The sequence below is a fragment of the Megalops cyprinoides genome, chromosome 22 (genome assembly GCF_013368585.1).
Source record: "Megalops cyprinoides isolate fMegCyp1 chromosome 22, fMegCyp1.pri, whole genome shotgun sequence".
In the NCBI taxonomy this organism is placed as follows: domain Eukaryota; kingdom Metazoa; phylum Chordata; class Actinopteri; order Elopiformes; family Megalopidae; genus Megalops; species Megalops cyprinoides.
This window is the reverse complement of record NC_050604.1, coordinates 7,881,174-7,896,531: the sequence shown is the minus strand read 5'-3', so window position 1 is coordinate 7,896,531 and position 15,358 is coordinate 7,881,174. Positions and strand designations below refer to the sequence as shown.

Genomic DNA, 15,358 nt, shown 5'->3' with positions numbered 1-15,358 from the left:
ATATTGCAAATTTCTGAGTCACGAAAACGTGATCCAGTTACGGGAACTGTATGGAAGACAGTCCAACCAGCGACTGTTTATGACTATGTATGTACACTTTTTCAGTTAGAGTTCCGGTTTTATTTGTGTTATTAAAAAAACACGTTCCGCTTTCGATAGGATCTTTGGTCCAACATTGTCAAATATTGTTATATATTAAACCAAGGACGGTACTTAAGGCGTCCAAGAAAAATGATGAATGTTTCGATGAATGTAATAATTTGTAATAATGTAACAAAACACAACACAATACAATGTACAACTTCTGTTTATCAGTTGATGCTATTCTAAGGTTTGTTTCCAAAATACTTCATCTAAGAACATGCTCTAATACCGGTCCATTTTAACACTAGAACTGTACAATAGTAAAACATAAATTAAATTTCAAGTCTACCGCTTTGCAGTTTGCTCTTAACTTTAAATATCTTAAATAATTTAAACATGTGGTTCTTCTTTGTTCCTTGGCCAACATATTTCACCAACTGCAGTAGCCTAGTTTCTCAACTCAGCAAAGAAAAAAAGGTACAGGTAGCCTACACTTGATTTAATTCTAAATCTTAAAGTACCCTTCCGCCACAGATGTACGGTTTAAGCTGTGCCGTTGCATTTCAAAGTGGCGGCAGTGTAGCATAGTGGTTAAGGAGCAGGACGTAACCGAAAGATTGCTGGTTCGATCCCCGCTGCTGTACCCTTGGGGAAGATACTTAACCCACAGTTGCCTCAGTAAATATCCAGCTGTATAAATGGATAACATTGTAAAGAACTGTAACCTATGTAAGTCGCTTTGGATAAAAGCGTCTGCCAAATGAATAAATGTAAATGTAAATCCCTTAATGTCACAGAGAGCTATTAACTGAAGCGTTAAGATGGAATGTTTCCGGAAACAGTAAAGAGAAGTGATCGCAACTTTCGACGTGCTTCTGTCACAAGTGATTACTTCCTTAAGAGAAGGCTAAGGCTATCTAGGTTAACGTAAGTATGAAATTCATTTAGAGAATCGTGAGACAGCGCTGCTGGAAACTGTTTTGTGTCTTCTATATTTTTTCGCCAGTCAGTCTTGTGAGCACATTTAGCCATTGTGTCTTGCTTCTCTGCCATTCAGAGAATTTCTCAGTGGTCCGTTACTTTTCTCTTTCTGTTATACATTGTCAGTTATGCAGCGATAGCTAGATTTAGACCTAAATAATAATAATGTTGTAGCAACGTAAAATGTACATTTCTGCACGCACGCCTTTCGGATGCTGTTTATTTATTTTAGATTTTTTATTGCGCCTTACTAGCAGCAATATCTGCTCAAATGAAACTGTCTCCACGCAATGTGTTCATCAGGAACTAGGCAGATTACCGGCTGGTGCTCGAATGATGACACGTTAGCTCAGCAAGCTGATAGTCGCTGTACGCTGGACCGAAGTTGCAGGCCTACGCAACGGGGAAGGAGATCATATTAAAGTTACAATAGGTAAGTCGTATTGAAGGATGAACATTTTATTTTGACGGCATATGTTGCTTGTTGCTTTCAGGAAACGTGCGTGTGGTTTCCTGGACGCGTTAATGGAGTTTTTAGTGGCGACATTAACCTCAAGAAATTCTTTGTACTTTACGGTTGACAATGACAGTGGAACACGATTATACACTGAAAATATACTTCCTTCCGTGCCAAAAAAAGTATACAAATTGGCAGTGTAACTTATGGCTTTGAGTTTGCGTTGCTCATGTGACCAGTTCAGAACCGTATTCTCGTGGGCTTTTTGGGACTAAAACATACAATTTAACTCATAAACGTTTCTGTTCGTTTTCTTATTTTGGTAATTGATAATTGGACATTTTAAAATGCAATACGTGCTACATGTGAGGAATCGCTGCGTTTTTCTCACAAGGAATGCTGGCATGTTCAGCTTGCATGTTTCTGTATCAAGCGCGCTGATCTGGTTTAACCAGTCTCTTGGACTCTACACAACAGACTCCTCGCAGTCACTAGGTGGAAAACAACGTTCTGTAAACGTGCTTGACTGAATTCCAACATTTCTTTCACCCGCACTCTCTTCCTTATTGCACCCCGCACCCTGGTCCATTTTTCAGGAGTGGCAAAACAGTAAACTGCCCTTTAGACTGTGTCCCTGCATTGGATCAGAGCTGGTATGTGGCACACCTGTGGGCAGTGCACACCTCCTTGACAGACCATTCCTTGCAGGACTGCGTGAGACACTGTGGAAGAGCGTGGAAGAGCTCGGGAACATGGCGGAGGGACTCTCCCCCTCGGCGCCTGCATGCGGTGGGAGCCAGGGCCCCGTGGAGCCCACATGCGGGGTGTGCCAGGACGCCTGCCGGGTGCCCGTCATGCTCTCCTGCTGGCACCCCTTCTGCCTGGGCTGCATTGAACGCGTGTGGTGTCAGAACCCCGGCCTGGACCACGGCTGCCCCGTGTGCTTGCGGGTGCCCCTCTTGCAGGACGGCCCCCCCGGGGGAGGTGCTTGCGACACCCTGCCGGGGGTCCTGTGCGACTTCTGCCTGGGCGAGAGGCTCCCGGCTGCCAAGACGTGCCTGACCTGCCTGGCGTCCTTCTGCGAGGCCCACCTGCAGCCGCACCTGTCCGGCGAGGCCTTCCGCTGCCACCGGCTCACGGAGCCCAGCCAGGACCTGAGCGGCAGCTGCTGCGCTGAGCACGGCAAGCCCCTGGAGATGTTCTGCAAGGACTGCAAGCTGTGCGTGTGCAACGTCTGCCCTATCCTGGGCCGCCACCACGGACACCGCATCAGCGTGGTGGAGCAGGAGGCCGTGACCAAACGGGTACCTCTGTCTCTCTCCCTTTTTTTAATTTCAGTCATACAGTAAAATAACGAGTAATAAGAGAACATGCACAGGTTAACAAAAGTTTTACGCAGGTGTCGAATTCAATGGGCCCGTATTGGTTGAAACTGGTTCCAAATGGCCTTTTCTGTTCTGCAGTATTGGTGTGTCTGTGTGTGTGAGAGAGAGCAAGACAGAGGGAAATAAAGAGACAGTGAAAAAGGATATGAGGCAAAAGGCATACATTAATGACTACATTGTAGGGGTGGAAATCCAATGGAAAAGTAAAAGGATTTGAGGAGAGTCACAGACAAAGGGAATTTCTCTCTCTCCTTTTCTCTCTGAGCACATGAGCATAGGAGACAGCAAGCCATAGCATTAGAATGTGAGGTGACAAGGTAATCAGTTTCCTCAACTTTTACAGGTGCTTTCTATAGGAAATGACACACAAAATGCAGCATATTCATTTGTTCAGGTTGTTTTACTGTAAGATGATATCTTCTGTGATACATTTCTGCGTTATTTTCTATTTACAATGAAATAAAACACTTTTTTCTTTAACATAGATGATATCTGGACATTCATCTTTTTAAATATGTGCTTTTTGTTTTGCTTTTTTTGGGAAGAAAGTTTTTCATGGCTGATGATTTTGTCAGCAGTTGTAAAAATCAAGAGCAGCAAAAAGCCTTTTTTTCTAACTAGCGATTGCCATTACAGTAAAATAAACCACACTCTTGGTTGTGTTCTTTCTCTGTTCTCAACTGTAGGACCTACTGAAGATTTGCCTGAACAGGCTCAGCTGCAAGAACAAGCAGGAAAATGGCAACATTAATCAGATCCAAAAGGCTGCGGACGAACTGAAGGTAGTGAGTCACATGACGGAGGCTCCAAAGTTTCGGTTTTCTGAAAGTGAAACTAAGTGGAGGCAGCGTTGGCATGCAGCACGCACTGCTGGCTCTGGCGGTAAGGGAAGAATGGCCCATTCGCCGCCCACAACACAAGGTCCCGACGCTGTTTCCAGCTATGCTACAGAGCCAGCTTCACAGGGCTCAAGTCATTGCAGTTCACTTTCTTTTTTTTTTTTTGGTCCTGTTTTGTTTGTGGAAAAGTACTGGGGCAGGACAGAAATTTGCTAGGCCACATTGAAATTTACTTCTTAAATGACACCATTCAATGAAAACGACGGCTCACAAAATACAATGTAATTACTATTTAAGTACGTAGTTATCTAATTAAATATTATACATTTAGTTGAAGTTTGAGGTAAATATTACATTTTCTGGGAAATACCAGAAGTATTTGAAAATTTGAAAAGGTTCAGCTAGAGATACCAGACACAAGTCAATGCCTTCAACAAAGCTTATTTGTAAACTGTGGGTACATCCAGCCAAAGGCTTTCCATGGGAATAATCTTGTAGAGGAATTTTGCAGTTCTTTCCTGATGGTCCCGCACAGCACCACCACAGGAGGTGTCATGAAACCCGAGTGAGAGGCTACAGAAGCCTGGCTGGAATATGCCCTGGCAAAAGGCCTGAACTTGAACCAGGCCTTGAACAGGATTTTGTGTGCTCAGATCTAATTTGCTTCTGTAAACCATCCAGCTCTATAAACTCCTCATCTGTTACCATGTCAGCTATGTAAATCACCCTGGAAGAAAATGTTTAATGGGAAGGAAAAATATTAATAACAACGATATGACAGTAACACACCCAATCCCTCTGAGCTACTGCACGTCTCTATTTCATTAATACTACGTAAGACATCAATTACAGTCTCCAAATAAGACTTTAATAGCAGACTTTTAGGGTATGTTGGTTAATATCATTAGCAGACATTTGGAGTCCTGTGAATGACTTTGGAGCGCTCTTTTTTAATGTGTCAGACTGTAGCCTCTGCAAAGATAACAGAAAACATCAAATTAACGGTGACGGGCTCCTGCGTCCCCCCCCCCCCCCCCCCCACCAGGCCCTGGCACGGGAGACAGACGCCTGGCTGACGCTGCGCTTCACGGAGGTGCGCCTCCTGCTGGACGAGGAGGAGCACGCGGCCAAGGCCCTGGTGGAGGAGCAGACGCGGGCGGCGCTGGAGGTGTACGACGAACAGGTCCAGGCGTGCAGGGAGCGCGTGCGGGCCACCGATGCCTTCGCAGAGGAGGCACAGAGGATGTACAAGCTGGACAACAGCGTGCAGCTCCTCAAGGTAGACCCCTCACGCCTGTAAACGGCACTGTAAACGCTGTCGAGAGGTCCGGGGAACTTATTGCTGCCAAATCAATTACTGCTACTGTGTGAAAGTGAATCCACTGTAACATATATGAGGCGGCCTGATTATATAGGAACAAAATTGTGATACAATAGATATTTTGTTGGATAATTTAAATAAAATCATAACTTGTGAGCAATATGACTTTGCTCTGTACAATGCTATTAAGATTAAAATGTAACATTTTCAAAAATTAAGTAGGGAATTTAACCAGTAAATACCTTTTTTCTGTTACATCCTGTTTTTTTGTTCATATTTAATCAGGGGTATAACTAAATGTGGAGGGCACTGTATGGAACTTCATACAATTCAAATAATTGATATCCGATACTGATATATTTTCTCATCAGTATGGAAATTGACTAATTCTGTATTCAAAGTACACACCTGTATTTAAAATTTTCACTTATCACAGCTAGACTCATACTGTAGTCTTAAGTGGCATTTCATCAATGCTTGCTATGATCAGATGTCATAAAATGACTTGTCCACAGGATTTCACAATGGCAGAGAAAGACATACAGACTCACCAGCAGCCTGCTGACCACATCCACCCGGTTCCCCTTAACTTTGAACAGTTGCACGGTTATGTCTCCACCTTCCAAAAGGCTCTTAAAACCATCCTGAAGAAACCACTGGTGCACCGTGTCAAAGACGGCATGTTTTTTTTTTCTTTCACCGCTAAAGTCGATATCAACCTTGCTTTGGAATTATGGTTATGCGTTAGCAGAAAATTTGGTCTTTAAGAAGGTTGTCTTAATTGTTTCTGTTTTAATCGCCCTGATTCCAGGACTGACAAATGGACCGGATGTCAAACAAGTCCAGACGTTGATGCACAGGACCAAAAGCACTGGAGACAAGTTGACTCTCCTCCGATGTGAGTGCCACTTTCCAACTTCAAGGTTCCAAACTGAGTGACAAAATCAGATATTTTATACCAAGTGAGACTGCAGTGTTCGTTCTTACTCCAGTTCCTAGTGAAGCACAGATGTTTATACTCTGTCGTTCCATTTTGTAAAAGGAGGTTCTGGTGCCATGTCTTTATCATCTGGATGTTCTGTTTTAATCCACACCCCTTTCAAGGATGTTTATAACAAGCCAGCAAATCATTACTCGTATAGCTTAAACTATGGCACCAGTGGGAATAACTTTCGATGTGAAGTGCAGAGTTGAATATCTTGCCATAATAAATGTAACTAAGGGGTTCTAGAGATGGATCTTTAGCTTCAGCAGTGGCAAGGATGGAATATTCAAAGTTAAGTTAAAGCAGTGAAAGTTAATTCTGTCTTGTGACTGCTAAAACAGAATCTTTGACCTTTGTGACAAACCAGGAAGCGTCTTTAGTTTGGGTTCCGCTTCTCTCTTAATTTCATTTCCCCACATGGACCGTGGCTTACCGAGTGTTCTCGGTTTTTATGTCGGTAAACACGCCCGCCTGCAGACGCATGCTCGCCCATCCTGGACCCGGACACGCTGCACCCCCGCCTGCGCCTCTCCGAGTCCAGAGAGACGGTGAGCAGGGGCTGGCTGAAGAGGTCCTACCCCGACGGCCCCCAGCGATTCGACCGCCTGCTGCAGGTCCTGGGCCGGGAGTCCTACTTCGCCGGCCGCCGCTACTGGGAGGTGGACGTGCAGTGGGCGGGGAAAGGCTGGTGGGTGGGCGCGGCCTACCGCTCCATGGGCCGCAAGGGCGACTCGGAGACGTCCCGGCTGGGCTGCAACAAGGCGTCCTGGTGCCTGAAGAGGTACGACCTGGAGTACTGGGCCTTCCACAACGGCACCCGCATCCCCGTCCTGCTGGAGGACGACCCTGAGCGGCTGGGGGTGTTCCTGGACTACGAGGCCGGCACGCTCAGCTTCTTCGATGCCCTGTGCGGAATGAGGCACCTCTACACCTTCCAGGCCAAATTCACCGAGCCCCTGTATCCCGCTTTCCGCCTGTGGGAGGGGCCCATCTCTCTCTGCAAGCTGACGTGATCTCCCAGCATGCCTTGCAATTTTCCACATCCCAGCAACTCAAGTGCGGTATGGCTGTTGAACATTAGGCATGAGTTTTACAGAAAGGTTTCAATGTTCAGGTACCAACAGGGTATTGTGTGGTTTTAGGGTCAACTGAACCCATGGCTGAATGGATATGGTTATACATCTAATAATGGATGTTCATTTTAACAGACTGGGTACCCTGATTGGTTGATTTTTGCACCAAATGGTTGCACCACTAAAACATATCCTCGCAGCAGTGCATACAGAAGAATGTGTGCTATATGAACAGTATGTTCAATGCAGTTTAATCCACTGGAAGGTTTACATGAGTGGAAAATTACATTGAATGCCTAGAGTTTGCGTCTCCAACAATTCATACAGTGTATAGATAAAGGGGCAGAATGACATCAATCAACAATTTGGATACTAGGGTTTGAAAATTGAATGAAATGAAAATCAAATGGTCAAATATGATGGAACTACTGTGGGATGTAGCAAGTGGTTTTTTTCTTTCCCTTATCTATATAGCATACCATTTGTACGTTATCCATTGGATGCATCTCTACCTACCACGTCTATCCCTATTTTCTATTAGAAAAAGCTCTCTACACTAGTTTAGCACTTAACTCAACATTTTACTGACCTCCTGTAGTACTCTTTGATAACTACTCTTAGCATTGTGATGCACTTATTTGGAACTCGCTCTGCGTAACAGCGTCTGCTAAATGAGGTAACGCAATATAATATTTACCCAGGCAATTTGGAGCAATTACCACTCAGAACGGTACGACAGCAGTGCCCCATTTGGCAATCAACCTGGTAACCTGTTATCTTTGGGAAACTGTGAGAATTGGAATTGGTTGTCTGACGTAAATATAATCACCGCACGGAATTAAAATTCATTGGGCGTTCCATTTGCCACAGAGGAGGTATGCTTTAGCCCTTTACTGTTGGAGGGAAGCAATGAAATGTAATCATTATCATCCCTGGAGGGTGTCAGCACTTTGCGCCACTATCAGGACGATGCAGACATTCAGCACAAAATGATTCCAACTGCATCTAAATGTCTGATAACAGAAGGTAAATTACACTAACTCATTAGCATTTAGCAATTTGTGTTTTGAAAGCAAACACCCTTCAAAGTTGTTTTCTAATACTACCTGACATGCTAACTGTTAACTTACACTAACAGTACATCTATACCCACATCAAAGTTTTCTGTCCTTTGTAATGTATGCAGAAATGATGGCTTTATTTACAGGCTCATATACTACAAAAATATATTTTAAATAAATATTAATTCCACTCAGTTTTTACCAGTTCTGTTTGTTTTGTGTTTTAATTTCTCCATTAACTCCAAAGTTATTCCTGTCACTCCAAGGACATTCTCAGACACAAACACACGGAAGACCAAATCACCATTTCAGTTTATGTTGCTTTCAACATCATTTTGGCACACACGTCTACAGCAGCAGCGCCGTTCTCCAACTGTCAACCAAAAGTATCATGCCTTACACACATTTCAGTCACTGATGTACTGATTGTTTGTGCAAATCATGTCTCCTCAAAGGAATTTACATTCTCGTGGTTCAACCTCACAGCCAAGCGCATTTTGATTACTCCTTGCCGTGAACAAACTGAAAATAAGAAAGGCTAAAAAAAAAAAAAAAAAAAAAAAAAAGGAACAATCTCACAATTCGACACTTTCCCGTATCCGCTTTCCTTTATCTGCATTTCGCTATTTTTCCCCCCGTCGCTGAGTGCAAGCGGTTCCTGAGTGGACATGCTCAGCTTTTGACCTTCTTGCCGTAGCTGTCCACCGCGTCCTCCGTGATGCTCTCGTCCTCCTCCACGTCCGCCGTCACCTTCTTTCCCACCAGCTGGAAGATGTCCTCGGGCGCCACCCCCTTGGGCTCGGCCACCTTGACGTCCAGCATGTCCAGGCTTATCACAGTGCCCCTGGGGATGGCCTTCTTGGCCACCACTGACTTACCCAGCTGGGGGAAAGAGACACAGAACACCGATCAGAACTCGTCACCGGGACATTCTGGGGTCACGTCCCGTGATATCAGCGCAGCTGCCTTCCTCTAGGCTATTCAACAAACACTACAGCCACACATGGCAAAAACAACTTAATTACATTCACTATATTACATTCGTTCATTTATTTATTCATTCATTCAGCAGACACTCATCCAGAGTGACTTCCAGTGAAAGAGAACAGAAGTGTGTCCATTCAAGTCTGTCTAAAGTTAATAATTTACTGGTACAGTCTACTCACATCAATGTCACCATAATCGTTCACCATGTTACTCAGGATGGCTCCTTATCTATGCTTGCTGTAACAATCATATTTGTGGCATACTACTCTATAAAATTACGCTTCTAGTCCTGTAGTACAGACTATGCTATATACTACTACTGTTCATACATACATTCCTTAAAACAGAATGTGGTTTTATGTATGTAAAATCTACAAATTGATCTTTATGCTATTTGCTGAAGAGACAGATTTATGAAGGACAACTTTTACACGGGTATCTGTTTCTATGGATGGGATTTTTTTACAAAATAAATCTGGTTAGGTACCTTGGGCAAAGTGACATACAGTGGGAATCTAACCTGGAACCGTAAGGGTCTTAATGAAGCATGTAATCCTCTCCTTGTACAGTATCAGCCCCTTACACATCATTTTGCTTCTGTTTCGACTCCTGGGAGTCACCTCTACATATTACACTGGTTTTCACAAACTGAAATAATAATCAGCACAATGGAGACAACTATTAATATCATCACTGCCATTATCATTATCATCACAGTCATCGGCATGTTGACCGTCCTCATCCTCATCCTCCCCAGACTCACCTTGTCGTGGCACGCCTTCTCGCAGGGCAGCATCTGCTTGATGCCCGTTCCCAGGGCGCGCTCCACCGTCCGGATTGCCCTCACCAGCTCCGCCAGCTCCGCCGGCTCCAGAGACGCCTCATGGTCACTGCCCTTCCAGCTCTTGTCCAGGGTCACGTGACGCTCCACCACCTTGGCCCCCAGCGCCACCGCCGCAACCGAGATGTAGATCCCCGACTCGTGGCCCGAGTACCCAATGGGGATGTCCGGGAACTCCTTCTGGTACTCCTTCACTCGTGATGGAGGGAGAGAAACATGCCAGCCAATTTCAGTCGATGGTTTAGCTAATCAAACGCGACACGAGCATCAACTGTAATGTACCAGATACACTATATGGACAAAAGTATTTGGCCACACCTGTTTTTCAGGGTTTTTGGCTAGGCCCCTTATCTCCAGTGAAGGGCAACCTTAGTGCTTCAGCATACCAAGACATTTTGGACAATGCTATGCTTCCAACTTGGTGGCAACAGTTTGGGGGGGGGCCCTTTTCTATTCCAACATGACTGTGCCCCAGTGCACAAAGCAAGGACTATAAAGGCATGGTTTGATGAGTTCGGTGTGGAAGAACTTGACTGGCCCGCACAGAGCCCTGACCTCAACCCCATCGAGCACCTTTGGGATGAACTGGAACGGAGATTGCGAGCCAGGCCTTCTCATCCAACATCAGTGCCTGACCTCATAAATGCTCTACAGAATGAATGGGCACAAATTCCCACAGAAACTCTCCAAAATCTTGTGGAAAGCCTTCCAAGAAGAGTGGAAGCTGTTACAGCTGCAAAAGGGGGACCAGCTCCATATTAATGTGTATGTATTTGAATACAATGTCATTACAGTCCCTGTTAGTGCAATGGTCAGGCGTCCGAATACTTTTGTTCATATAGTGTATGTTTGTTTTGTGCATTTGAAGTCCTTTCCTAATCAAAAACGCCATTTTCCATATTAAGAACTTTACAGGAGGGCAAGTACACTTTTTGTCCATTTTTGATAAAACTGTGTGTTTAAAGGATAATTTGACATTCAGCCATTTCAACTTGAGAGCTACCTCAACTGAGGTATCATTAATGTCATTCCCTTCATTGTATTCATTCGAACATCGGAGCTATGAATGCTCCCACCAGCCAACACAAAACGAAGCGGCCGTATGCTGGTTGGCTAATTATTATACAGGATTTGCACACAACACCCACTAAGCAAACAGCTGTAAATGACTACAAGAGCATGGCAACTCCCACCTCAAGCTTGCGTTAACAAACTGACTGAATGTCAGTTTACTGAGTAACTAAGCAATGGCTTCTTCGCATAAACTGGGCAATAAAACCTACACTATAATTTTTTTTGAAAACTTAAATTCACACTACAATTTATGAGAAAACGCATAAACGTTGTTTTACACAGGGACAAGAAAGCACTACGGAATGATTTTTCATAAAAACGGCTCCAATCTGATTTCTGCCGACCTGGAAATGTGAGTAAGCATGCATCTCTTTGCGGTCATTATTATTTACAGTAGTCACTATTTACACAGACAGAATTGGAATGTCATACAAAGCTGGACAGAAAAAAAAGTACAGATCAACTGTCTGAGTCTCAAAGAATACTGGAACATCAGGTTATTAAGAAGGCACTTCCTTGTAGCACCTACAGCTATAATTTCAGCCTGAGGCCAACTGCCAACTTAACTGGATAAAAATGTAAAAATACCATCAGCTGTACGTGTTTTTTGTGTTACTGTTACATTGCAGTTGCTTAGTAGATGCTCACATCCAGAGCAGCTCATATAGCTTACAATGGTATACATTTATGCAGCTTGACATTTACTGAGGAAATTCAGGTTAGACACCTTGTCAAAGGGTACAACAGCAGTGCACCACTACAGAATCAAACCAATGACGTTTGGGTTACAAACCTTTCTCCTTACCACAATATCGCGCCACAGCCATAAATTAGCAAAGGGCACAGGATCCACACAGTAAGTAAATTACATTTACTGCAATGTGTAGACATAAGCACACATACACTGGAAATTGTTGACACAAGTGCTCACTACATTTAAAAAGAACAAAGAAAGAGTTGTGTGGACAAAGATTCAAAAGACACATCCATCACAGCCTCAATAAAGATCCCAGGTTGTCAAAGCTTGTTTGTCAAGAGCCCACCACTCTCAATAGCAACATTAAACTAGCATGACATTTTTGGTCATTCATGGCACAGTGTTAGTCTATAATTCTACTCACCACTGATGTCATAATGCTGTGTGTGAATCATAAGAACAGTCACTTATGTTCATAAATAACAGCTATGAAGCAGAACCTTCACCTTTCCCCAAAAACAGTTTGTTCCAGCATCACTTTGTTAAATGTTTAAGGTTTGTTGTATTTCCCCTTTTAACCTTGTCAATACCTGAGCTCATTAATTTTATCTGAACAAGTTAACTGCTTAATTGTTTGTGGTTGTCAATATATGTTATTTACTCGTGGACACACGCTATTGATTAACAAGCCACACCTACCTAATTAAAAGCATATTAAATACGGGTTTGTGGTTGGAGTGCAGGAGGCTAACTTTTGTCAGCTGACTGTGCTCAGACTGATTTTGTTTGCTTGTTGTTTTAAAAAATAAATTATTGGGTTTTTTTTATGAAAATTTGCTCTTTCTGCTCATTTTTGTGAGAAGTGTTGGCTAGCTTCTTCACATTTGGTGTCAGTAGTGGGATTCTAACTCCCTGCAAGAGAGGAATGACCCATGATTTCTGACAGCAGCAAGTTAAAGAATAAGCAGACGAACAACCCAACTAAGGAAAGCAGAGACTCGAAGACAAGGCAACCAATGTGGGCTACAGAGGAGGACCTGAGGGTGAACTGCTCCAGGGGTCTGGTAGGGAGTGGGGGTGGGGGTGGGGGGGGGGACCTCAAAGGTCAGGATGGGAGCCCTTACGGTGATGACGCGCAGGTTGACGTCCTCGGCCTCCAGTGGGTAGGCGCTGGTGCACTGCAGGATGCAGAAGTTCTGGTTGTGCTTCTTCACCGTCTGGTAAACGCGGCGCATGGTTTCCATCGACTGCATCCCACTGGAGACCACCATGGGGCGGCCTGTCAGGTTAAAAAAAGTGAGGACAAGGGTAACTATCCCCAAATCAGGCCAACGATAGTGATGCTCATTGGCATTGCCCTTGTTAAAAATGATGTTCCTGGTCAACTAAATATCCTGTCATCGTTTTTTGACAGAGATCACAGAGGACATCCGGCATCTGGTTAAACAAGACTCATCATCAGCAGAGCCTGCACCCTGCTCTTCATGGGAGCGATCAGAGGAGGATATTACTTTGCCAAAACCAGCCTATTCTCACTGATCTTTCATCCTAATCTGAAATTATGTTCTTATCAACACCCTCAAAACATTACGATAGCAAGTACATGAATGTGGTTCAAATGTTTTTTTTAATCATTACTTGAATTCATTATTTTCAATTCTGTATTTTTTATGTATAATACTATTATTCAGAAATATTTTTGATATTAACTCCAGTAATATTGTATTGATGTACAGTACAGAACCAATTTCATGTCCGTAATGCTTATATGGTGATGATTATAATAATGAAAATTCATTTTAAGCAGGCACTCTTATCCAGAGAGACTTACAATTTATTTATCTGTATATACAGCTGGTTATTTACTATACATTTAGGCAACTGTGGGTCAAGTACTTTGCTCAAGGGTAGAACAGCAGCACCGTAGCAGAGATTTGAACTAGCAGCCTTTCAGACTCAAACCTTGCTCATCACTACCCCACACTGCTGTCCACTATGCCATTGTTGTTGTTTTAATTATTATTATTGCAGCAAGATTAAGGTATCAGTTTCAGTGATGGGAATTAATCAAACAGCTTACCTTTCTTTGCAGTCTTCTCTAAGTAGGGAAAATTGTTGGTATCCCCTGAGCCAACCTTGAAGAATGGCACATTGAGCTCATGAAGGAACTCTACAGCCATCTGTCAGCGGATAGAGAGATATGTCAATCCAATGCAAATGTGACACGGAATGGCAAAGTAATGAAAGAAACGGAAACTGAAGTGAATCCATCCCTACCTCATCCATTCCCGAGGCGGTGAAGAAGATCCCAACCTCCTCCGCGTATTTTTGCAGTTCCCTGTACTGCTCGTGGCTGAACTCTAGGTGGCGCTTGTGCTCCCCGTAAGTCTTCCCCCAGGAGTGCTTGGAGGTGTAAGGACGCTCTAAGGCTCGCTTGTTGAACTTGTATTCAAGTTCGCTCTTCTGAAATTTGGCGCAGTCTGCTCCGCTCTCCTGTCATTTTTTTTTTTTGGTATGGTTACAAATATGTATTAGCATCTGTGGTTACGTGACAAATGTATGCAGCACCACAAATACTGCTCGGGTCACCCCCGCCAACTCATCCGAGAAGAAAATTACATTAACGTTAAACAAAACCCCCACTGAAGTCTGGATATTGTGCGTAGATACACGGTTACGTATTAATTATATGAAACTTACAATGATTTTTGTTACCCTCATAAGCATAAGCAACAGCAACACACCATATCATATTTCCAATATTTTAGACTGACCACAGTTTCATACTAAGTATAACCTGCTACGCACTGTATTGGCTAGCAGACAAGCTAACTAGCCAGCACTGCAGGCAAGAGAACTGGCAATCTCGCTGCAAAACTACGCAAACTGCCAATTTCTTCTGCATCTCTGCAAAAGAGAAACGGCAGCCACAATTATGATTCTTGTTGCTAGCTGGCTATCTTGCAAGTCAGCTAAAAACAAAGACAATGAAAAGACTACCATTTATTATTACTATGCTGTGAACGTTAAACAACCGCCATGATTTCATTTTTTTCCATACATTCTGATTTAATAAACTACAATCCCTCGCCAGCAAGCTCACTAGGTAGCTACAGTCAAGTTCATTTACCTTAGCCATCCGTATCATTTTCTTGGCAATCTCAATATCGCCCTGGTGGTTCTGCCCAATTTCGGCGATAATGAAGCAGGGGTTGCTGCCCCCAATCATCCTGCCTGGACAAAGCTCAAATTTCAGAGGCATCTTCAAAATGTGTTTTCAGCCAAAAATGCAATTTGCAGAAAAGCTAAATGCTCGCCGAACACCTTGCTTGACTCCAGATCTGCAGAACAGGAAGTAAGGAAAAGACAGCTGAATGGACTCAATGACGTCCTATTGAATGACCCATACGTCAGAGGGCGGGACATTCGGAATCGGAATAACCAGTTTCCGGTATAGCAATTCGAAATGGAAAGTATTTCCTTATCAATACGCATAATTGTACTTCAAACCTAATACGATACACTGAAAAAGAGCTCGTTTGTGCCCAGTGTACGGTATTCCGTTATGGGGAG

The 15,358-nt window shown here is 43.6% G+C and overlaps 2 protein-coding genes across 2 annotated transcripts; one reads left to right on the top strand and one right to left on the bottom strand.

Moving 5' to 3' along the window:
- The first annotated feature begins 979 nt into the window (after window positions 1–979).
- LOC118769837 (tripartite motif-containing protein 14-like) lies at window positions 980–8,370 on the top strand. Its single transcript, XM_036517181.1, has 8 exons — window positions 980–1,011; window positions 1,369–1,498; window positions 2,231–2,826; window positions 3,594–3,689; window positions 4,792–5,025; window positions 5,583–5,745; window positions 5,879–5,965; window positions 6,530–8,370. The coding sequence occupies exons 3-8, from the start codon at window positions 2,275–2,277 to the stop codon at window positions 7,063–7,065; spliced, it is 1,668 nt and encodes a 555-aa protein (XP_036373074.1). The 5' UTR covers window positions 980–1,011; window positions 1,369–1,498; window positions 2,231–2,274; the 3' UTR covers window positions 7,066–8,370.
- A 31-nt stretch (window positions 8,371–8,401) lies between these two features.
- On the bottom strand, window positions 8,402–15,131 carry LOC118769836 (sialic acid synthase-like). Its single transcript, XM_036517180.1, has 6 exons — window positions 14,916–15,131; window positions 14,063–14,278; window positions 13,866–13,965; window positions 12,910–13,064; window positions 9,937–10,203; window positions 8,402–9,068 (listed from the first exon to the last, which is right to left on the bottom strand). The coding sequence occupies exons 1-6, from the start codon at window positions 15,045–15,047 to the stop codon at window positions 8,859–8,861; spliced, it is 1,080 nt and encodes a 359-aa protein (XP_036373073.1). The 5' UTR covers window positions 15,048–15,131; the 3' UTR covers window positions 8,402–8,858.
- Window positions 15,132–15,358: the final 227 nt, after the last annotated feature.

Coding starts and splice junctions, on each gene's coding strand:
- LOC118769837 (XM_036517181.1), top strand. CDS start 2,275: ATGGCGGAGGGACTCTCCCCCTCGGCGCCTGCATGCGGTGGGAGCCAG. Junction 3,690..4,791: donor AGGCTGCGGACGAACTGAAG/GTAGTGAGTCAC, acceptor CCCCCCCACCAG/GCCCTGGCACGGGAGACAGA. Junction 5,026..5,582: donor ACAGCGTGCAGCTCCTCAAG/GTAGACCCCTCA, acceptor ACTTGTCCACAG/GATTTCACAATGGCAGAGAA.
- LOC118769836 (XM_036517180.1), bottom strand. CDS start 15,047: ATGCCTCTGAAATTTGAGCTTTGTCCAGGCAGGATGATTGGGGGCAGC. Junction 14,279..14,915: donor AAATGATACGGATGGCTAAG/GTAAATGAACTT, acceptor AAAAAATGACAG/GAGAGCGGAGCAGACTGCGC. Junction 13,966..14,062: donor CCGCCTCGGGAATGGATGAG/GTAGGGATGGAT, acceptor ATCCGCTGACAG/ATGGCTGTAGAGTTCCTTCA.